Source organism: Mobula birostris, chromosome 32 (genome assembly GCF_030028105.1).
Source record: "Mobula birostris isolate sMobBir1 chromosome 32, sMobBir1.hap1, whole genome shotgun sequence".
NCBI lineage: Eukaryota > Metazoa > Chordata > Chondrichthyes > Myliobatiformes > Myliobatidae > Mobula > Mobula birostris.
Window position 1 is genome coordinate 13,322,719 of NC_092401.1, and position 23,847 is coordinate 13,346,565.

General features: G+C 43.5%; 1 protein-coding gene across 1 annotated transcript in view; it reads left to right on the plus strand.

The window, feature by feature from the left end:
• LOC140191063 (adhesion G protein-coupled receptor L1-like) overlaps nt 1–23,847 on the plus strand; it is a 281,887-nt gene that overhangs the window by 162,787 nt on the left and 95,253 nt on the right. The window contains exons 11-12 of the mRNA XM_072248138.1: nt 3,266–3,388; nt 14,031–14,236. Of these exons, the coding sequence (XP_072104239.1) occupies nt 3,266–3,388; nt 14,031–14,236 (329 nt within the window). The remainder of the gene's footprint in view (nt 1–3,265; nt 3,389–14,030; nt 14,237–23,847) is intronic.

Consider the following 23,847-nt stretch of genomic DNA (forward strand, 5'->3'; position numbering starts at 1 on the left):
CCACTGCTCAATACAAGAGGACATGGCTTTAAGGTAAGGGGTGGGAAGTTCAAGAGGGATATTAGAGGAAGGTTTTTTACTCAGAGAGTGGTTGGTGCGTGGAATGCATTGCCTGAGTCAGTGGTGGAGGCAGATACTCTAGTGAAGTTTAAGAGACTACTAGACAGGTATATGCAGGAATTTAAGGTGGAGGCTTATATGGGAGGCAGGGTTTGAGGGTCGGCACAACATTGTGGGCTGAAGGGCCTGTACTGTGCTGTACTATTCTATGACTATGATTTAATTTCCTTTCTTGGAGTTCCCATTGTTTATTTTGTATTCACTGGAAGTTTGCTGGGTCAGTATGTCTTTGAAAACTTTGATCACCTTGTCTTTTTGTTTGATTTCAAACCCAAAACTATTACTCATTCACTGCTTCTTCCCTGCTTCTCTTACCAGATGCCCTTCTTCCTTCATGCATACCAGATCATTTCAACTCAATTCCTGTTCATCGGATATTCTGTGATCTTTTTGCCCAAGTCAAATTATCTATTCCTCAAGCTCCTTGAGCTAGTTATTGTCACTTGAAATTCTTGCCTCTTATCTTCAAATCCCCCCAAACTAATGCCAGTTCAATTGGTTAGTGTAACTTACACCTCTTGGTGTAAGTTAGTGGCAAAGAGCAAAGGAGTTAATGTTTGCACAGGAGCGGTGATGCATGGGCTACAGGCAAGATAGGAGGAGAGGAGTGAGTCTAATAGGATTGCGCTCAGTCGCTATTATAGATAGAAGGGCCGAATGGATTCTTCACTTGATAAGTAAATAAGCACACTGATTACATCGAGTCTAGTTAAAGACATCCAAAGCATCCAGTGACCAACTAATCCTACTTACGTATTCTGCCACACTTTTCCTGTCACCTGTTACTCGACTTGCTGTCAGATTTCTTTCCTCCCTACGCCCCTCTCTGCAGATCGCTCACACACAGTTCCTAAACAAAAATAGAAAATGCTGGAACGAGAAGCAGAACTAATGCCTAAGACTTTTCATCAGATCCGAAAAATAGAGAAGACAAGTTTTTTGTAAGTTAGCATAAAAAATCTGGACAGAGGATGAGGTGCTGTTACTTTATCTTGTGGTACGACTCACCGTAGTAATGCAGGGTTTTTTCTGACCCATGGATGCCCCTGTACCATAGTGGACAGAACCCATGAACATATTTTATTCATTTCCCTGCCAACTGATTTTATCCCCTCCCCTCCAAGACTTGACTTGGTCCTCACCTTCCAGTCCACCAGGTTCCATTTCCAGCAGATCATCCTTAACAATTTTTGACAGCTTCAGTAATATTTTTTAACCACATATTCCCTTAACATCCCTCTGTCAGCTTTTCAAAGCGATCACGTCCTTTGCATATCAGTGCTCTGCTCTTCCGTCGCCACCAAATGATTCCTCCTTTTCCATGCAATTACGGAGTTTGCAGCATCCCGTCACTTTCCATAACAAAACAGAATAGTACTTCCAGATGAAGTAGCACAATTTCTCCAATCCAGTATACTGTAAAGTAAAGTAAAGGCATCTGTTAGTCTTGCAAGACCATAGACCTGCACCTGGAAAGTCTTCACTCTCCAGGGCGCAGGCCTGGGCAAGGTTGTATGGAAGACGAGCAGTTGCCCATGCTGCAAGTCTCCCCTCTCCATGACACCGATGTTGTCCAAGGGAAGGGCATTAGGACCCATACAGCTTGACACCAGTGTCGTCGCAGAGCAATTAATTGCCTTGCTCAAGGACACAACACGTTGCCTCGGCTGGGTCTCGAACTCGTGACCTTCAGGTCGCTAGTCCAATGCCTTAACCACTTGGCCACGTGCCCACAGTGTTCATCCTGTGTCTTCTTCACATTGTCAAAAAGAAACACAGATTGGGTGACCACTTTTTGGAGTGCCTGCAGTGCATACATGGGAGTGACTCTAAGCTTCAGGTTGCCTCCTTAATTCTCCGTCCCACTCCCATTTTGATCTATCTGTACATCGTCTCATCTTCCATGTGGGTGTATTATGGCCTTCAGGCTCATTGTTTAAATTCTCCCAACTTTAGGTGACTTTCTTTGTGTCAGAACTGGCCATTTCTGCCCATTATACTCCTGTGATTGTTGGCTCACTTTTCCATTGGTATAACAAAGGCTACTAGGGATGTCCCGCTGCTCTACTCTTAACAACGCATAACACAACGAAGTATAACGAGGTTCTAACTGTTGCATTAATCCTATCAGAGATGTTGACTTTTTCTACTGATCTCTTTACCATCTTCTCAGCAGTATAAACCAGGTTGTCTTCTCGCTTTCCCAATTCTGATGAAATGTCTTGGACTTGAAATATTAACCCAATTTCTCTTTCCATGGATGCTACCTGACTTGCTGAGTCTTTCCCAGCATTTTTATGTTTATATTTCAGATTTTCAGCATCTGCAAACTTTTAATTTTAATGTACAAGTATTTTGTCCCACCAACACATCAGATTCATGGATGGATGCACTTAACTCAATCTGGACTATTTGTGATTGTGGGCTTGCAGCAATGTGGTTGACTTTTAACCTGCTCTGAAATGGACCAGCAAACAATTTGTATCAAATGCAATATCAATCTGTTTCCTAATACTGTTGGGAAAATTTTTAGTGGATTCCAAGAAGCAAGTCACAGCCACATTGGATATGGATGCTGACCTTACCAGTGACTTAATATTTGTGAATTAGTAATTTATAAAAGAAGCAAACACACTTTGTTCCACCATCTGCAGATATAGCCTCCTTCCTTCACCAGCCCTGCTCACACCTCACCTAACCTGCGCTCCAGCGAATGTGATACTTGACTGATTATGAATTGTGCATTTGATAAAGGAAGCAAAAACCTTGCCATTTCTTTGCCTCTTGCACAATTTCTTTTAACCATCTTGTTCACACTATCTATTTAATCTCTGTGCATCTTGCTCTGAAATCTTTATGTACCCTGTTTCCCCCTCCACACCCCCCGCCCAAATTCTGGAACATTCCTTTTTATAGCCCCTCCTCAGTTGCCAATCATGAAGGCATTGTATCAGCCTTTCTCGTGTTCTCACTGTTGACTGGGTCATTGTATCCCTCATTCACCATCTTGGTTTTGGATTCAGCTACTGGATTTCTCCTTTTTTACATTTCACCCTCCTCCCAGCCCTCCCATTATTCCCCTCTTCCCCCCCCCCTTTCCCCCTACCTTTTCAGAGTTCTCATCTTTCCTTCCCTTTCTCCCTAGTGTTGGAAGTGTCCGTCCTCAGTACTGAAGGACAGGTGAAGGAGGTGACGTTTCCACACAGTTATCTAACAGAGAGTTTTATCCATATCTCTCCGAATACCATCAAGCAGAACAGCCGTAATGGTAAGTGTGAGCATCTTTAAGCTGTTACTTTATTTGCTGCTTATTTGTGCTGAGTGAGAAACCAGTCAGTTTAATAGCCAGCATTTCCTATTCTTTTGGAGCCTGCCCTGTATCATAATTTCACTCACCCCCACCACCATGCGTTGAAAATCCTCAGCCATATGGGTAGTCTCTTTGCATAAAAGCATCCAGTAGTTTATGTTAGATCTTAATGGAGTCCCTGTAAGCTTTAAAGGGTCCCTCCAAATTTGACAGCCTGAGCCTGCACCTTAAGAACACGTTGCTGAGTAACACTTCCTCAGTTCACAAACTTTCTAGGCGAGAGGCTGAAGCTCATGGTGAAAATTCCTTCCATTCTCCACTCTCATGACTGGAATTCTGAATATAAACTAAACTGAGTTCAGCTTCTACCACAAATCAAACTAATTGGTTCTCCTCAAACTGGAAAATTTACTCAGGGTTTGGACATCGCTGGCAATGCTGATGTTTATTGTTTAAGAATTAGGTAGTAGCCAAGCACAGTAGAGGGTCTGGAGTCACAGAATGATAGACCAATTGAAATGGTCAAATTTTCCGCACTTCAGGACACTGATGAACCAACTGGATTGATGCAAGGATCTGGTGGTTTCATGAGACCAGTAGTTTCTTTTCCACCTTTCAGATGTATTTAATTACTTACATTAAGCTGTCCAGCTGTCTTGGTAGGAATTAAATTTGTTTCAGAATCTTTCATCTTAAACTCTGGCTGTTAATCATGAAACGTCACCAAAACTCTACTGTATTATATCTCATTGATGGCCTCACCCACAGAACAAATTATATTGAAAATGCTCAGTAGGTCACAGAGCAATGGTTGATTATGTGGATCCAGCAAACTGGCTGCTCCTGGCAGTAGTCTGCCTCTATCAAAGGGATTGTCACTAGAATACCACTGGAGATTGAAGAGTTGGAGCACAGGTACAGATTAGCTGTAGTTGTCCTCTGTTTTCTGTAGGTTAAGGAATAATCTTCTATTTCCTTCCTGGCTTGTTCACCTTGCCTGGCCTCATATGTCTCTATATTCAACATCCCCTTGGTGTTTCCTAGGAAGTAAAGCCAATCTAACCGGTTAGTTTCCGTAACATTTTCTTGTGGTAATCATTCTTAGCAACCCTCAGCAGCACAATATAGTGCTACATAAAAGACTTGTCCATAACATAATGATGAAAGGAATTCGGGGTAATGTAGGAGCATGGCTAGATTAACCAATAGAAGGCAGAGAGTTGGGATAAATGGGTATTCCGCAGGTTGGCAGTCGGTGCTGAGCGGAGTGCCATGGGGGTCAGTGCTGGTCATGCAACTGCTCTCAATACATGATTTGGAACTGGGGATGTAATGTAGCGTATCTAAGTTTGCTGATGGCATTAAATTGAGTGGAAGATCAAATTGCGCAGAGGATGCGGAGAGTCTGCAGAGACATATAGATAGGTTAAGTGAGCGAGCAAGGGTCTGGCAAATGGGAGTACAATGCTGGCAAATGCAAGGTCATCCATTTTGAAACTAAAAAGGGAAGATCAGATTATTATTTAATTGGTGAAAGACTGCAGTGTACCATTTTGTGGAGAGATTTGGGAGTGCTTGCGCATGAATTGCAAAAGGTTCGTTTGTAGGTGCAACTAGATATCAAGAAGGTAAATGGAATGTTGGTTTCATTGGTAGAGTGATTGAATTTAAGTGCAAGAAAATTATACTGTAACTGCACAGGGCGCTGGTGAGGCTGCACCTGGAGCCCTGCTTGCAGTTCTGTTCCACTGGCTTGAGAAAAGATATACTATCTTTGGAGGCTGTGCCAAGGAGATTGATTGTGGAGATGAGGAGTTAACCTATGAGGAGAGATTGAGTTGCCTGGGATTATACACGCTAGAATTCAGGAGATCTTATTAAAGCATATAAAATTATGATCTGTGAACTATAGCTGCACTCAGACTGTGATTCTTCACGGCAGTGGGTTTCCAAACTTGGAACTCGCCGAGCGGTCTAGCATTTTCGATAGCTCCAGGAGCGACCTGGAAGATGGGTGCCTTCGGGGTGTGGCCCTGCGGACGAATCAGTTCCACACCAGTGTTGCCGAACCAAGTGTCGCGGGAGATTTGAACATCGAGACAGCAGTGTGCGCTGCTGTCAAAATAAGCGAGGCTGCAGACTGTAACATCGAAACAGTGAGCTGTTGGTCTTCCTCTCGCTGTGGCAGGAGCAATAGCTTTCTCTCCCTTGCTAGTGAGAGAAAGCCTATGGCATATTGAACTGTTAGGCTGAACAGTCATTTCTGATGGACTTTAGATCATGGTCTCTTTGGGATCTTTGCTATTCCTTGCATGGCAGGTGATGGGAGGCTGATACTCTTTGCTGAAACAGGTGAGGGAGGGGGAGGCTTGATGCTTTTACTGCTGCTTGTATATTGGGAGGGGTGGGGGGGGACTTCAGAGCTCTAACATTTTTCTGTCATTCATTCTTTGGGGTTTTTCTTCTGATCCATGGATATCTGTGAAGATTAAGAATTTCAGGTTGTATACTGTATACATTCTCTGATATTAAGTAGAACCATTGAAAGGGATAGATAAGACACAGTCAGGAAATTTGTTTCCCCTGATGAGTGAGACTAGACTGAGGGGACTGAGCCTCAAGGTTCAGGGATAGATTTGGGACAGAGATGAGGAGAAACTACTTCTCCCAGATAGCAGTGAACCTGTGGAATTTGCTTTGTCAGTGAAGCAGTAGAGGCCACATTATTATACATATTTAAGACACGGTTAAGTAGCCAGATCGGCCAAGATGTTATTGAATGGTGGAGCAGGCTTGACAGGCCAGATGGCCAACTCCTGCTCCTATTTCTTAAGTTTTCATGTTGTATAATTGGAAGGGGAGCGATTACTTCTAGCAGTAGCCTTGCTGTTGTATTACACAATTCTAGCATAACCTTCTTCGCATGGTAAATGTCCTAAATGCCTTCTTAAAATCACCTTCCCTATCTGTTTCACTGCTTTCTGTGATCTGTGCACAGATGCACAAACCCTGTGTTCATCTATATATTGTACCATCTGATCATTTATCATGTCTTCCCTTTCCTTGCTTCCCTTCCTTAGATCCATCATATCACACTGCTGTGGATATAATTCTCTTCGTCACTCTGTGCTCACCCAACCTGTCCTATTTCAAACTACTAATGTTCATTTCATTTACAACGTTCAGAGGTGGTGTTGGGTTGCGTCCATGCTGGGGTCGATCTTGCCCTCAAGTGTTCGCGTAGCAGAAGACAAGATGTATTGTGTTTGACTGCAGACTGCTGCTACTTACAACTGAAGCGTCCAGATGTATCCCAATGATCACAAAAAGCAAAGCTTCTATTACTGCTACTGTAAAACTCCATTACATACAGCTCTCCAGTCAATAAAACTCCTGTCTTCCAACCTCCTTTGCTTTGCTCACTGGGACAGTTTTTAGTCTAACTTGTCACTTTCCCTAGAATTTCATGGGCTTTTTTAAAAACTTTCTTGATCAACTTCCTAAAGACACATCAAATCCGCCAGATTCACTAACTTACCCTTTTTTTTTAACCACCTTCGATCAAGTTAGTTGTACATCACCTACTCTAACAAATCGTTGTGGACTGTCCTTGATTAGCCATTGCCTTTCTAAATGTTGATTTATGTTCTCCCTTAACATTCCAGTAATTCACCCATCTTTAATGTTTGGCTGATAAGCCTGTATTTAGTTGGTCTATCTAACTTTCCCTCCTCTCGATCGCTGTCAAAGAACCCTTGTCTATCGCGTACCATTTTACTCACACCCTGGATACTATCCTGTGCTATTATGACTTACAGTAAGATGGTGGCGTGCTTGGACGCAGCGATTTCTACGGGGCCAACCAAAAGTGTTATTATCATTTTTAATGTAGTTTTTACGATCACAAGACCCTGCTGGACATTAAAAACTTAAAATACTACATGTCTACCTCATCAGTCGGTCGTTGGCAGGGAAATTGAAGGAGCTGGACTTGGTAAAGGCTGTGCTGCTGCCTGCAGCAAAGAGGAGTCAGTCCACCGAGGAGGTGTGCATTCTAGCAGAGAGGGATTAATTTAGTCATTTTTCTTGTGATCGCAAGACCCCGTTGGACAAGTGGAATGTCTGATTCACTGTTTTATTGACGAACGGTGGGTGTGGGCGGCAGGAGAGCTACATAGCCTCGGTCGTAGCGAGAGCTATGCCCCAAACCCTGGTGTTGCCTATTTGCAACTACACAGGAGAGAGGTGTCAAGAGTCAGTGTGATCCACCGGGGTGCTGGAGGTGGTGTTGGGTTGCGTCCATGCTGGGGTCGATCTTGCCCTCGAGTGTTCGCGTAGCAGAAGACAAGATGTATTGTGTTTGACCGCAGACTGCTGCTACTGTCAAGGACTTCTGTTTTTGTGTGACTGTATTTTACTGCTGTCTTAAATGTGCTGTGCATGACTTTTCATACTGTGTTTTGGTACTTTGGCCCCGGAGTAATGCTGTTTCGTTTGGCTGTATTCCAAAAGACCATAAGATATAGGAGCAGAATTTGGTCCCTGGAGTCTGCTCCGCCATTTCATCATGGTTGATGCAATTTTCCTCTCAGCCCCAACCTCCTGCCTTCTCCCTGTATCCCTTCATGCACTAACCAATCACGAATCTATCAATCTCTGCCTTAAATATACATAAAGACTTGGACTCCACAGCTGCCTGTAGCAAAGGATTTCGCATATGTATTCACTACTATCTGGCTAAAGAAATTCCTCCTCATCTCCGTTCCAAAAGGACGCCCCACTATTCTGAGGCTGTGTCCTCTGGTCTTAGACTCCCCCACCGTAGGAAATATCCTTTCCACATCCACTCTATCAGGGCTTTTCACCATTCGATAGGTTTCAATGAGGTCACCACTCATTCTTCTAAATTCTAGTGAATACAGGCCATTCAAGACAAGGCATTCAATCATAGAATCATTTACATGAATCTCTTTTGAACCCTGTCCAGTTTCAGCAAATCCTTTCTCAGATGAGGGGCCCAAAACTGCTCACAATACCCCATGTGAGGCCTCATCAGTCCTTTATAAAGCCTCAACATTATGTCCTTGTTTTAAATTCTAGTTCTGTTGAAATGAATGCTAAGAACACATTTGCCTTCCTCACCACAGACTCAACCTGCAAATTAATCTCCAGGGATTCCTGCACAAGGACTCCCAAGTCCCTTTTGTGCCTCAATTTTTGTATTTTCTCTCCATTTAGAAAATAGTCTACCCTTTCATTTCTTCTATCATGACATCCTGACACTGTATTCCACCTGCCACTTCATTGCTCATTCTCCTAGTCTGTCTTCTTTCTGTAGCCTCCCTACTTCCTGAAAACTACCTGCCCTCCACCTATCTTCATATCGTCTGCAAATTTTGCAGCAAAGTCATCAATTCCAACACCCTAATCATTGATATGTAACGTAAAAAGAATCGGTCCCAACTCAGGCCCCTGTGGGACACCACTAGTCACCAGTAGCCAACCAGAAAAGGCTCCCCTATTCCCACTCTTTGCCGCCTGCCAATCAGCCACTGCTATATCCATGCTAGAGTCTTTCCTGTAATACCATGGGCTCATAGCTTGTCAAGCAGCCTCATATGTCGCTCCTTATCAAAGGGCTTCTGAAAATCCAAGTACACAACATCAACTGATTTTCCTTTGTTTATCCTGCTTGTTATTTCTTCAAAGAATTCAAACAGATTTGTCAGGCAAGATTTTCCCTTGAGGAAACCATGCTGATGATGGCCTAGTTTACCATGCGTCTCCAAATACCCTGAGACCTCATCCTTAGTGATCAACTCCAACATCTTCCCAAACACTGTGGTCAGACTAACTGCCCTATAGTTTCCTTTCTTCTGCCTCTCTACCTTCTTGAAGAGTAGAGTGACATTTGCAATTTTCCAGTCTTCCGGAACCATTCCAGGATCTAGTGATTCTTACATAGAAACATAGAAACATAGAAAATAGGTGCAGGAGTAGGCCATTCGGCCCTTCGAGCCTGCACCGCCATTCAGTACGATCATGGCTGATCATCCAACTCAGAACCCTGTACCAGCCTTCCCTCCATAGCCCCGATCCCTTTAGCCACAAGGGCCATGTCTAACTCCCTCTTAAATATAGCCAATGAACTGGCCTCAACTGTTTCCTGTGGCAGAGAATTCCACAGATTCGCCACTCTCTGTGTGAAGAAGTTTTTCCTAATCTCGGTCCTAAAAGGCTTCCCCTTTATCTTCAAACTATGACCCCTCGTTCTGGACTTCCCCAACATCAGGAACAATCTTCCTGCATCTAGCCTGTCCAATCCCTTTAGGATTTTATACGTTTCAATCTGATCCCCCCTCAATCTTCTAAATTCCAACGAGTATAAGCCTAGTTCATCCAGTCTTTCATCATATGAAAGTTCTGCCATCCCAGGAATCAATCTGGTGAACCTCCTTTGTACTCCCTCTATGGCAAGGATGTCTTTCCTCAGATTTGGGGACCAAAACTGCACACAATACTCCAGGTGTGGTCTCACCAAGGCCTTGTACAACTGCAGTAGTACCTCCCTGCTCCTGTACTCGAATCCTCTCGCTATAAGTGCCAGCATACCATTCGCCTTTTTCACCGCCTGCTGCACCTGCATGCCCACTTTCAATGCCTGGTGTATAATGACACCCAGGTCTTGTTGCACCTCCCCGTTTCCTAATCGGCCACCATTCATAATAATCTGTTTTCCTGTTTTTGCCACCAAAGTGGATAACTTGACATTTATCCACATTAAATTGCATCTGCCATGAATTTGCTCACTCACCTAACCTATTCAAGTCACCCTGCATCCTCTTAGCATCCTCCTCACAGCTAACACTGCCGCCCAGCTTCGTGTCATCCGCAAACTTGGAGATGCTGCATTTAAATCCCTCATCCAAGTCATTAATGTATACTGTAAACAACTGGGGTCCCAGCACTGAGCCTTGCGTTACCCCACTAGTCACTGCCTGCCATTCTGAAAAGGTCCCGTTTATTCCCACGCTTTGCTCCCTGTCTGCCAACTAATTCTCTATCCACATCAATACCTTACCCCCAATACCGTGTACTTTAAGTTTGCACACTAATCTCCTGTGTGGGACCTTGTCAAAACCCTTTTGAAAATCCAAATATACCACATCCACTGGTTCTCCCCTATCCACTCTACTAGTTACATCCTCAAAAAATTCTGTGAGATTCGTCAGACATGATTTTCCTTTCACAAATCCATGCTGACTTTGTCCGATGATTTCACCACTTTCCAAATATGCTGTTATCACATCTTTGATAACTGACTCTAGCAGTTTCCCCACCACCGATGTTAGGCTAACTGGCCTATAATTCCCTGGTTTCTCTCTCCCTCCTTTTTTAAAAAGTGGGTTTACATTAGCCACCCTCCAATCCTCAGGAACTAGTCCAGAATCTAAAGAGTTTTGAAAAATTATCACTAATGCATCCACTATTTCTTGGACTACTTCCTTAAGCAATCTGGGATGCAGACCATCTGACCCTGGGGATTTATCTGCCTTTAATCCCTTCAATTTACCTAACACCACTTCCCTACTAACATGTATTTCCCTCAGTTCCTCCATCTCACTGGACCCTCTGTCCCCTACTATTTCCAGAAGATTATTTATGTCCTCCTTAGTGAAGACAGAACCAAAGTAATTATTCAATTGGTCTGCCATGTCCTTGCTCCCCATAATCAATTCACCTGTTTCTGTCTGTAGGGGACCTACATTTGTCTTAACCAATCTTTTTCTTTTCGCATATCTATAAAAGCTTTTACAGTCAGTTTTTATGTTCCCTGCCAGTTTTCTCTCATAATCTTTTTTCCCCTTCCTAATTAAGCCCTTTGTCCTCCTCTGCTGAACTCTGAATTTCTCCCAGTCCTCAGGTGAGCCACTTTTTCTGGCTAATTTGTATGCTTCTTCTTTGGAATTGATACTATCCCTAATTTCCCTTGTCAGCCATAGGTGCACTACCTTCCTTGATTTATTCTTTTGCCAAACTGGGGTGAACAATTGTTGTAGTTCATCCATGCAACCTTTAAATGCTTGCCATTGCATATCCACCGTCAATCCTTTAAGTGTCATTTGCCAGTCTATCTTAGCTAATTCACGTCTCATACCTTCAAAGTTATCCTTCTTTAAGTTCAGAACCTTTGTTTCTGAATTAATTATGTCACTCTCCATCTTAATGAAGAATTCCACCATATTATGGTCACTCTTACCCAAGGGTCCTCTCACGACAAGATTGCTAATTAACCCTTCCTCATTGCTCAATACCCAGTCTAGAATAGCCTGCTCTCTAGTTGGTTCCTCGACATGTTGGTTCAAAAAACCATCCCGCATACATTCCAAGAAATCCTCTTCCTCAGCACCCTTACCAATTTGGTTCTCCCAATCTATATGTAGATTGAAGTCACCCATTATAACTGCTGTTCCTTTATTGCACACATTTCTAATTTCCTGTTTAATACCATCCCCAACCTCACTACTACTGTTATGTGACCTGTACACAACTCCCACCAGCGTTTTCTGCCCCTTAGTGTTATGCAGCTCTACCCATATCGATTCCACATCCTCCCGGCTTATGTCCTTCCTTTCTATTGCGCTAATCTCCTCTCTAACCAGCAACGCCACCCCACCTCCTTTTCTTTCATGTCTATCCCTCCTGAATATTGAATATCCCTGAATGTTGAGCTCCCATCCTTGGTCATCCTGGAGCCATGTCTCTGTGATCCCAACTATATCATATTCATTAATAACAATCTGCACTTTTAATTCATCCACCTTGTCACGAATGCTCCTTGCATTGACACACAAAGCCTTCAGGCGCGCTTTTACAACTCTCTTAGCCCTTATACAATTATGTTGAAAAGTTGCCCTTTTTGATGCTTGCCCTGGATTTGTCGGCCTGCCACTTTTACTTTTCCCTTACTACTTTTTGCTTCTACCCTCATTTTACACCCCTCTGTCTCTCTGTACTGGTTCCCATCCCCCTGTTGTGAACTAACCTCCTCTCACCTAGCCTCTTTAATTTGATTCCCACACCCCAACCATTCTAGTTTAAAGTCACCTCAGTAGCCCTCGCTAATCTCCCTGCCAGGATATTGGTCCCCCTAGGATTCTTGGAAGATCATTACTAATGCCTCCACAATTTCTTCAACCACTTCCTTCAGAACCCTGGGGTATGCACATTCTGGTCCAAGTGATTTATCTACCTTCAAACCCTTTAGTTTCCCAAGAGCCTTCTCTATAGAAATGGTAACTTCACACACTTCATGATCCCTGACACCTGGAACTTCCACCCTTTCTGCCGGTGTCTTCCACAGTGAAGACTGTTGCAAAATGCCTATTCAGTTCGTCCGCCATTTCCTTGACCCCATTACCACTTCTCCAGAATCATTTTCCAGCAGTCCGATTTCCACTCCCTTCCTTTCCGTTCTCAGCCTGAAATACCAGCTCTTCCAGCATTTTATGTGTGTGCTACTCAAATGTTAATTCTGGTTTTCTCTCTACAGACGCTGCCTAACCCACCAGTATCTCCAACATTTTTAATATTGGCATGTGGGCAACTTCAACTCCCTCAAAACTGGGTTAAGGTAGCTCACGCTCAACCCTATGAAACTCTCTAGATCGAAGAATCTAATGAAGGTAAAATCAGAATGTTGGAGATACTGGTAGATAATGAGTACAAGCCTAGAAGTTGATGGAGGAAGGCCAGGTGAAGGTAAAGACGTAGGTGAGAGGGGGTGATGAAGTAAGAAGCTGGGAGATTATGTGGAAGAGGTAAATGATTAGAGAAGAAGGAATCTGGTAAGAGGAGAATGGACAATGGGAGAAAGGGAAGGAGGGCATCTAAAGGAGATGATGGGCAGGTGAGGAGATAGGGCAAGAGGGGAGCCAGAATATTGTATGGGATGAGAGAAAAAGGGGAAGTGGAGGAAATCACTGGAAGTTAGAGAATTTGACATTCAGGCCTTCATGTTGGTGGCTACCCAGACAGAATATGAGGTGTTGATCCTCCAACCGGAGTGGCAGTAGAGATCTGATAATAGATCATCTGCAATATTGTACTTCTAGACCCAAGTGGAGGTGATTAACAGTATAACAAGATTTGATTGAGAGCAACTGTTTTCACCCTGATTGGGGCGTGCAGAAGAAAGGGTTTAAGTTGGTGATAAGCCATTAACTAGCTGTGTCAGAGAGCATTTTTACTCATATGGATGAGAAAGAAAGATATTCCCCAATTGGAATATGAGAGGCAAAGCTGTTAGAACTGAGAGTAGTAGAACTCTGTTGTGCTTACACATCGGAGGATGTGATGCAGAGGTGCAGAAATGGAATTAAAATACGAATCCACCATGATTTATTTCAAGGCTCGAGGGACAGATGCATGCATTGAATGCACATGCATTCATTTGGCCTGCCTCTGCAGTGTCAGAACTCCCTCTATGTTGCATAAACAGGAGTAAAAGGTCCTACGGCTTGTGTAAGCCTCAGTAAACTGATTCTACTCTGATGCGGTTAATGTGGAGTGTTACTGAAGTCTGTTGTGTTTCCTGCAGGTGTTGTGAAGGTGGTATTAATTCTCTACAACAACCTTGGCCAGTTTCTGTCGACAGAGAATGCAACAGTGAGGATGGGAGCAGATATCAACAGCCAGGGCACCTCCATCGTTGTCAACTCTCAGATCATTGCCGCCTCCATCAACAAGGAATCAAGCCGTGTCTTCCTTACGGAGCCAGTTGTATTCACCCTGCAACACCTTGATGTAGGTATAAAGAGCTGGAACCTCATCCCTCTCAATCACTACCCAGGGAATCCTATAACACTGATAGACGGGGGGCAGCCACATAGCAACTCCACTCAGAACTTCTCAAACAATAGTAGCACCGTGATCGATTCTGGCTCTCGCCCAGCATGGAGTGTGGAATTCCAGAAGGTCAGGCCCAGAGATTAGTGGGACATTTTCCACTCTGTATTGTCATGTATTTCGCAAGCTCTCAAAGCCATTTAATTGTTTTATTTTGCATTTGTATAGTGCCTTTCACACTGTATACAGCCAATAAATTACTTTCAAAGTGCATCACTCAGGGAACGTCCACACGACGCCGGATAATTTTGAAAACGAAGCTTTTTCTCTTCGTTTTGCCCACCCGTCCACACTGAGCCGGCGTTTTCAGCCCCCGAAAACGGAGATTTTCGAAAACACTCTCCAGAGTGAATAAATCTGAAAACGCTTAATATCCAGCGTAGTGTGTACGGGGTAAACGGAGAGATTTAAAAACGTTGTCATGACAACACCACAACAACAATGCTTTTTTCTGCTTCTGCTTGGTACTGCGCAAGCTGTTATAACGTGCAGTCAGTGTGAACGGCGTGAGAGTTAAATTGTAAAGTGAGCTTTTCTGACTATTTAAAAACACTGTCATGACGTGCCAGAACAGATGTTCATTGTTTTCTTGAACGCCACCACCTAACAATTTCAGAACAGATGGACGAGACTGAAGCCAGAAGGGTTAGAAATGTACTCACCAAATACTTTGACCCATAGCTTACTGAATAAGTATACTCACTTCGCCCTGTTTTCTGTCCTTGCTTGTATGAAGGTGGTTCACTTATTTATGCAAGTACTTCTCTGACAATAGATGTGTAACAGCCTAATGTAACATTGTATGGAAATACAAGATAACGCTGATGCAAACGTTTTATACATTTAACAAGGTGCTTTATTAATGCAACAGAGTTAGTCAGTTTTGCAATGTTCGTCGTCAGCCGGGTCATACTGTCCGTGAACTCCTTGTTGGTTGCCTCCATACGCTCCAGTATTTGTTTTTTTTTAGTTTTAAGCCCTCCTGCACGAAAGCCAAGAGCAATTCCTTTAAAGTTTTTCTACTCTGTAACTGGACAAACGCGCACTAAGTATATCGCTTCCTCTTCGCTTGTTTTCTGTGTGTCCTGCGCATGCCCAGTAGGAGGAGATTCGCCCTGATATTCGCCTAATGTGGACGGAGATATTTTGAAAAACGCTTAATGTGGGACGCCTGTCGTTTTTACTCGAAACCGGCGTTTTCAAAATTATCCGGCGTAGTGTGGACATAGCCTCAGGATAATTTTGGAAACGCCAGTTTCGCGTAAAAATGATAGGTGTCCACACCAGGCATTTTTGAAAAGCTCTCCGTCCACATTAAAATGGGTATTTGGGCGAATCTCCTCCTACTGGGCATGCGCAGGACACAGCAAACAAGCGAAGAGGAAACGGTATACTTGGTGCGCGTTTGTCCAGTTACAGACTAGAAAAACTTAAAAGGAAATTGCCGAACGACAGACAGCTGTTGGCTCTCGCGCAGGAGGACTTAAAACTGAAAAAACATATACTGGAGTGTATGGAGGCAACCGACAGGGAGTTCCCGGACAGTATGACCTGGCTGACGACGAACATTGTAAAACTGACTAACTCTGTTGCAGAGGGATTTGCAATGCTCCCCCCCCAGTACTTTTCACCACCACAATACGAGCCTCACAGCCACTACAATAACTACACATACGGACACACAGACCTCCCCAGGTGGCCCCACCAACATCTTCCCCACTCCCACAGAGGGGTCACCCTGGAAACGTTTCCTACAGCCATCGTCTCTTCACCGATGAAAAGGACGACAGGTTTACCCCTTACACACTGCAACGCCCAACCGGCGTTATCGGATTTAAACACTCTGGAAAGCATTTTAGAAAAGCTCCGTTTTCGGGGGGGGGGGGACGCCGTTTCAGTGTGGACGGAGGGTCAAAACGAAGAGAAAAAGCTTCTGTTACGGATTTATCCGGTCTAGTGCGGACGTAGCCTCAGTGTTATCTTAGTGGAAATAATGCTGTACTTGAATAATAAAAGCAGAAAGATCAAACTTGTTCTTCCCCCAGTTTTGCACAGTGCGATCCCATTTAACAATTTGACAGCCACTAGTTTATCTGTTTGTTTTGCTATTGGTGGACTGCATGATAATTGGGAGAAGAGAAAGATGGAGCCATAATTTAATGTCTTGTCCAAGAGGTGACACCCAGACTTGAGCCAACAAACTGCTAACTCTGGGAGGGCTCTTATATACAGAGCACTCCTATACTAGGAAACCTATTCCACTAATGCCGCAGTGGTAAAGGCATCTCTGGGTGTACAAGCTCAGTGCAACATTGAACCAAGGTCAAATCTCTTTGTCAAATATCTAACATATTGCAACACTTGAGTTTTGAAGTCTATGCAATCTCTTTCTGTGCTACTTTATCTCCAGTGTGTGACTAAATTAAGTGTGAAGTGAAGGGTTAATGCCCATTACTATGTCGATGTATTGTGTGTCACTTCAGTTTATTTCAGTTGATGCACACTCATCTGAGTCTGGCATTGAAGCATGCAATCGAGGCTGATTGTTCTGTATAGTACTGAAAATTATATTTCCCTTCCAGCCCTTTGAGCCACACACCCCCAGCAAACCCACAACCCCATTAGACTCTTAATTTAACCATGGGACAATTTACAATGACCAATTAGCCTATCTCGTGCGTCTTTGGACTGTGTGAGGAAACTGGAGCACCTGGGGAAAACCCAGAGTCCTGACGAAGGGTTCCGGCCCGAAACGTTGACTGATCATTTCCACGGATGCTGCCCGGCCTGCTGAGTTCCTCCAGCGTGTTGTGAGTGTTGAGAAAACCCACAATTTCACGGGGAAAATGTACCGCAGGGAAGATGCTCCTTACAGAACAGCACCAGAAGTGAACTCCAAACTCCAGAGTACCGTGAGCTGTAACAGTATTGCACTAGCCACGATACTACTGTGGTGCCCAAAAAAAAGATGCCTCATCTCAGTTAAAACAAGATCCAGCAGGGTTGACAGATCTGGTGGACCTAAGTGCCCTCCTAGCCAAATGTTAAAACTGACCGGAGTTGCCCTGTTGTCCCAGCACGGGGCATGTCCATCAACCTAATGTTGTTATCAACATTAAACAGATATACTGTTTTGGATACTGTTGGGGGAGATGTCTCATCAGGGGAAGGCAGCAGCAGCTGAGTTCATGGTTCTATGGGTAGCTCTGCGGCACAGGAGGGAAGGAAAAGGAGTGGGAGAGCTATAGTGATAGGGGATTTGATTGTAGGGGGAATAGATAGGCATTTCTGCAGCCACAAACGAGACTCTAGGAGGGTATGTTGCCTCCCTGGTGCAAGGGTCAAGGATGTTTCTGAGCAGCTGCAGGATATTCTGGAGAGGGAGGGTGAACAGCCGGTGGTCGTGGTGCACATAGGTACCAATGATATAGGTAAAAAATGGAATGAGGTCCTACAAGGTGAATTTAGGGAGTTAGGAGATAACTAAAAAGTAGGACCACAAAGGTAATAATCTCTGGATTACTACCAGTGCCTCGTGCTAATCAGAGTAGAAATAGGAGGATATTTCAGATGAATACATGGCTTCAAAAATGGTGCAAAGGGGAGGGATTCAAATTTCTGGGGCATTGGAACCAGTTCTAGAGGGGGTGGGACCGGTACAAACAGGATGGTCTGCACCTGGGCTGGACTGGAACCAATGTCCTAGGGGGAGCGTTTGCTACTATTGTTCAGGAGGATTTAAACTAATGTAGCAGGGGGATGGGAACAAGTGCAGAGAGACAGAGGGGTGTAAAATGAGGGTAGAAGCGAAAAGTAGTAAGGTGAAAAGTAAAAGTGGCAGGCAGGCAAATCCAGGACAAAAATCAAAAAGGCCCACTTTTCAACATAATTGTATAAGGGCTAAGAGTGTTGTAAAAGCAAGCTTGAAGGCTTTGTGTGTCAATGCAAGGAGCATTCGTAACAAGGTGGATGAATTGAATGTGCAGATAAGTTATTAATGAATATGATATAGTTGGCATCAAAGAGACATGGCTCCGGGGTGACCAAGGATGGGAGCTCAACATTCAGGGATATTCAATATTCAGGAGGGATAGACATGAAAGAAAAGGAGGTGGGATGGCAATGCTGGTTAGAGAGGAGATTAACGCAATAGAAAGGAAGGACATTAGCTGGGAGGATGTGGAATCGATATGGGTAGAGCTACATAACACTAAGGGGCAGAAAACGCTGGTGGGAGTTGTGTACAGGCCACCTGACAGTAGTAGTGAGGTTGGGGATGGCATTAAACAGGAAATTAGAAATGCGTGCAGTAAAGGAACAGCAGTTATAATGGGTGGCTTCAATCTACATATAGATTAGGTGAACCAAATTGGTAAGGGTGCTGAGGAAGAGGATTTCTTGGAATGTATGCGGGATAGTTTTCTGAACCAACATGTCGAGGATAAAACTAGAGAGCAGGCCATTCTGGATTGGGTATTGAGCAATGAGGAAGGGTTAATTAACAATCTTGTCGTGCGAGGCCCCTTGGGTAAGAGTGACCATAATATGGTGGAATTTTTCATTAAGATGGAGAGTGATATAGTTAATTCAGAAACAAAGGTTCTGAACTTAAGAAGGGTAACTTTGAAGGTATGAGACGTGAATTAGCTAAGATAGACTGGCAAATGATACTTAAAGGGTTGATGCAATGGCAACTACAACAATTGTTCATCCCAGTTTGGCAAAAGAATAAACCAGGGAAGGTAGTGCATCCGTGGCTGACAAGGGAAATTAGGGATGGTATCAATTCCAAAGAAGAAACATACAAATTAGCCAGAAAAAGCAGCACACCTGAGGACTGGGAGAAATTCAGAGTCCAGCAGAGGAGGACAAAGGGCTTAACTAGCAAAGGGAAAAAAGATTGAGAGAAAAAGCTGGCAAGGAACATAAAAACTGACTGTAAAAGATTTTATAGATATGTGAAAAGAAAAAGATTGATTAAGACAAATGTAGGACCCTTACAGTCAGAAACAGGTGAATTGATCATGAGGAACAAGGACATGGCAGACCAATTGAATAACTACTTTGGTTCTGTCTTCACTAAGGAGGACATAAATAATCTTCCGGAAATAGTAGGGGACCGAGGGTCTAGTGAGATGGAGGAACTGAGGGAAATACATGTTAGTAGGGAAGTGGTGTTAGGTAAATTGAAGGAATTGAAGGCAAATAAATACCCAGGGCCAGATGGTCTGCATCCCAGAGTGCTTAAGGAAATAGCCCAAGAAATAGTGGATGCATTAGTGATAATTTTTCAAAACTCTTTAGATTCTGGATTAGTTCCTGAGGATTGGAGGGTGGCTAATGTAACCCCACTTTTTAAAAAAAGGAGGGAGAGAGAAACCGGGGAATTATAGACTGGTAAGCCTGACATCGGTGGTGAGGAAAATGCTAGAGTCGGTTATCAAAGATGTGATAACAGCACATTTGGAAAGCGGTGAAATCATTGGACAAAGTCAGCATGGATTTGTGAAAGGAAAATTATGTCTGACGAATCTCATAGAATTTTTTGAGGATGTAACCAGTAGAGTGGATAGGGGAGAACCAGTAGATGTGGTATATTTGGATTTTCAAAAGGCTTTTGACAAGGTCCCACACAGGAGATTAGTGTGCAAACTTAAAGCACACAGTATTGGGGGTATGGTATTGATATAGGTAGAGAATTGGTTGGCAGACAGGAAGCAAAGAGTGGGAATAAACAGGACCTGTTCAGAATGGCAGGCAGTGACTAGTGGGGCAAGGCTCAGTGCTGGGACCCCAGTTGTTTACAATATATATTAATGACTTGGACAAGGGAATTACATGCAGCAGCTCTAAGTTTGCGGATGACACGAAGCTGGGTGGCAGTGTTAGCTGTGAGGAGGATGCTAAGAGGATGCAGGGTGATTTGGATAGGTTAGGGCAAATTCATGGCAGATGCAATTTAATGTGGATAAAGGTGAGGTTATCCACTTTGGTGGCAAGAACAGGAAAACAGATTATTATCTGAATGGTGGCCGATTAGGAAAAGGGGAGGTGCAACGCAACCTGGGTGTCATTATACACCAGTCATTGAAAGTGGGCATGCAGGTACAGCAGGCAGTGAAAAAGGCCAATGGTATGCTGGCATTCATAGCAAGAGGATTCGAGTACAGGATCAGGGAGGTACTACTGCAGCTGTACAAGGCCTTGGTGAGACCACACCTGGAGTATTGTGTGCAGTTTTGGTCCCCTAATCTGAGGAAAGACATTCTTGCCACAGAGGGGGTACAAAGAAGGTTCACCAGATTGATTCCTGGGATGGCAGGACTTTCATATGATGAAAGACTGGATCGCCTAGGCTTATACTCTCTGGAATTTAGAAGATTGAGGGGGATCTGATTTGAAACGTATAAAATCCTAAAGGGATTGGACAGGCTAGATGCAGGAAGATTGTTCCCGATGTTGGGGAAGTCCAGAACGAGGGGTCACAGTTTGAGGATAAAGGGGAAGCCTTTTAGGACCGAGATGAGGAAAAACTTCTTCACGCAGAGAGTGGTGAATCCGTGGAATTCTCTGCCACAGGAAACAGTTGAGGCCAGTTCATTGGCTATATTTAAGAGGAAGTTAGATAAGGCCCTTGTGGCTAAAGGGATCAGAGGGTATGGAGAGAAGGCAGGTACAGGGTTCTGAATTGGATGATCAGCCATGATCATACTGAATGGCAGTGCAGGCTCGAAGGGCCGAATGGCCTACTCCTGCACCTATTTTCTATGTTTCTATGTTTCTATAAAGCAAATTCATTGGTTATTGATGTTGTAGTTGTTTGCGGATTCTCAGAATACAGTTATTAGGTGCTTCATTTTTATATATATAAACAGTGATGACACAAACGTAATTGGCTTTGAAGCACTTTATCTTGCTGTAGATATTAATGCACATTATCTCACATTGTTCCATTGTCCAATATATTTATCAGGTTTATAAGCAGCATGCAAGACCGTTTTTTTTCCCCACATGTACCGACATTTCTTCAAGTCCTGCCCTCCAGTAAATTAGGCACTTCCTGACCTGATTTACCTGACCCCAGTGTCACCTCTCCGTCGTGGTTTGGATGTGTGCTGAGTATTATTTCCTTAACAGCAGAAATTGGATCAAAAGATCACAATGTACAACTCCATTATTATCGCATGCAGGTCAACAAGGCTAAAGGGAGTGACGCCTTAATTTAAATTGTTTCCCCTTCCACCATGCTGAATTATTGTTTTTGCATGTTGAAGATCACTGCTACAATTTTATTTGGTAAAATTCATTGCCAGTCATCCTTTCTATAAACAGGGATGTCTGTGAATTAATGAATGTAGCTTACAACTCCCACCTGCAGCCATGTTCAAGTTGTTCCCTCCTCTTCCACCCCGTCTCCTCCCCTCCATCTGTCTTGCTTTTCATGATGCCCTGCTCCATTTGATCTTCTCTCCATGGCTCCCTGAGGCTACCATGGAGAAATCATTTTAATGGCACTGACTCCTTTTGCATACTCCACTTCCATGTGAATTTGCTGATGCCAGTCTGGCAAGTAGCAGCATTTGTGTGTGAAATACACAGGTCTTTTATAGTACATAAGGTACAAGAATGCTTAAAGCAAGGCTGTCCCAGATTTCACCACTCTGGGGGAGTGCTGATTTGACATTGGTGTTCCCCTTAGCACACATTTAATCCTCTAAAAATGCACGCCATGTGATTCTTCCTTTCACTTCTTTTATTGAACAAGGCAATGGGAGCACTGGTTTCCTAGTGTTTCTCTGTACCCCCCTGGCTCATCAATATTAATTTGGCTTTGGCAGTATTCCCGCTTCAGAAACAGACATCACAGGTTCAGCCCACACCTCTTCACATTGGCCAAAGAGCTCCTGTTTTGTTACTGTCAGGTAGATGTGAAAAATTCTATGATACTATTGGAAGAGCTGGGCATTCTTTGTGTCCTGAACAAATTTTGTCGCTCATCCAAATCCTAATTCTGCTGAACCTGTTATTCCATCCACTACTGTTGAGGATCTTTCCTGCAGTCACCAAGTTCATCCTCCCTTGAGCATATTGTTACAAGCACTTACAATGGTACTCGAGCCATTGAAGTTCTCTAGAGAGAAACAAAGAAACATAGAAAATAGGTGCAGGAGTAGGCCATTCGGCCCTTCGAGCCTCAACCGCCATTCAGTATGATCATGGCTGATCATCCAACTCAGAACCCTATAGCTGTCTTCTCTCCATACCCCCTGATCCCTTTAGCCACAAGGGCCTTATCTAACTCCCTCTTAAATATAGCCAATGAACTAGCCTCAACTGTTTCCTGTGGCAGAGAATTCCACAGATTCACCACTCCCTGTGTGAAGAAGTTTTTCCTCATCTCGGTCCTAAAAGGCTTCCCCTTTATCCTCAAACTGTGACACCTCATTCTGGACTTCCCCAACATCGGGAACAATCTTCCTGCATCTAGCCCGTCCAATCCCTTTAGGATTTTGTACGTTTTAATATGGTCCCCCCTCAGTCTTCTAAATTCCAGAGAGTATAAGCCTAGGCGATCCAGTCTTTCATCATATGAAAGTCCTGCCATCCCAGGAATCAATCTGGAGAACCTTCTTTGTACCTCCTCTATGGCAAGAATGTCTTTCCTCAGATTAGGGGACCAAAACTGCACACAATACTCCAGGTGTGGTCTCACCAAGGCCTTGTACAACTGCAGTAGTACCTCCCTGCTCCTGTACTCGAATCCTCTTGCTATGAATGCCAGCATACCATTCACCTTTTTCACCGCCTGCTGTACCTGCATGCCCACTTTCAATTACTGGTGTACAATGACACTCAGGTCTCCTTGCACCTCCCCTTTTCCTAATCGGCCACCATTCAGATAATAATCTGTTTTCCTGTTCTTGCCACCAACGTCTTTTAAGTCTATAGAAAGAGTGAACAGGGAGGGGTTATAGCCTATGGCATTTTGTGGGATAGTAAGTTAGAAGATTCTTTATGAATCTGTTTAATGTGAAGGTGTTCATGATGTTAGATCTCTGTTTAATGTCTGATCATTAGGGTTCTTCCAGGAGTCAAGAATGGCAAGCACTCCTAATTCCAAGATTTCAGTTTACTTTTAGATTACAAGCAAATATACAACTACTAAGCAAACTAATTAAAGAGCTGAGAAATGATGCTAAGAAGGCAATTAATGTTAAGGGGTGTAAGTCAAAAGAATAAAAGAAAGCCAAGATGGTTCTTCTGAAAGATCTTTCGCTTTTATGGATAAGAAAAAGAAAATCCTTAGATAGGAATGAATTAATTTCATATGCTACATAATTAAAACAATTACATCACGTGGGTAATGTGCTGATACGTAACCAATGAAAAATGATAACAGTGATAAACCATTAGTTTACCTGCTATACTGTTTTCTGTCAGTAAGTGTGAAAAATACATGAGTATGTTAAAAATTACAAGTCTTATAAAACATATTATTAAAAAAAAGT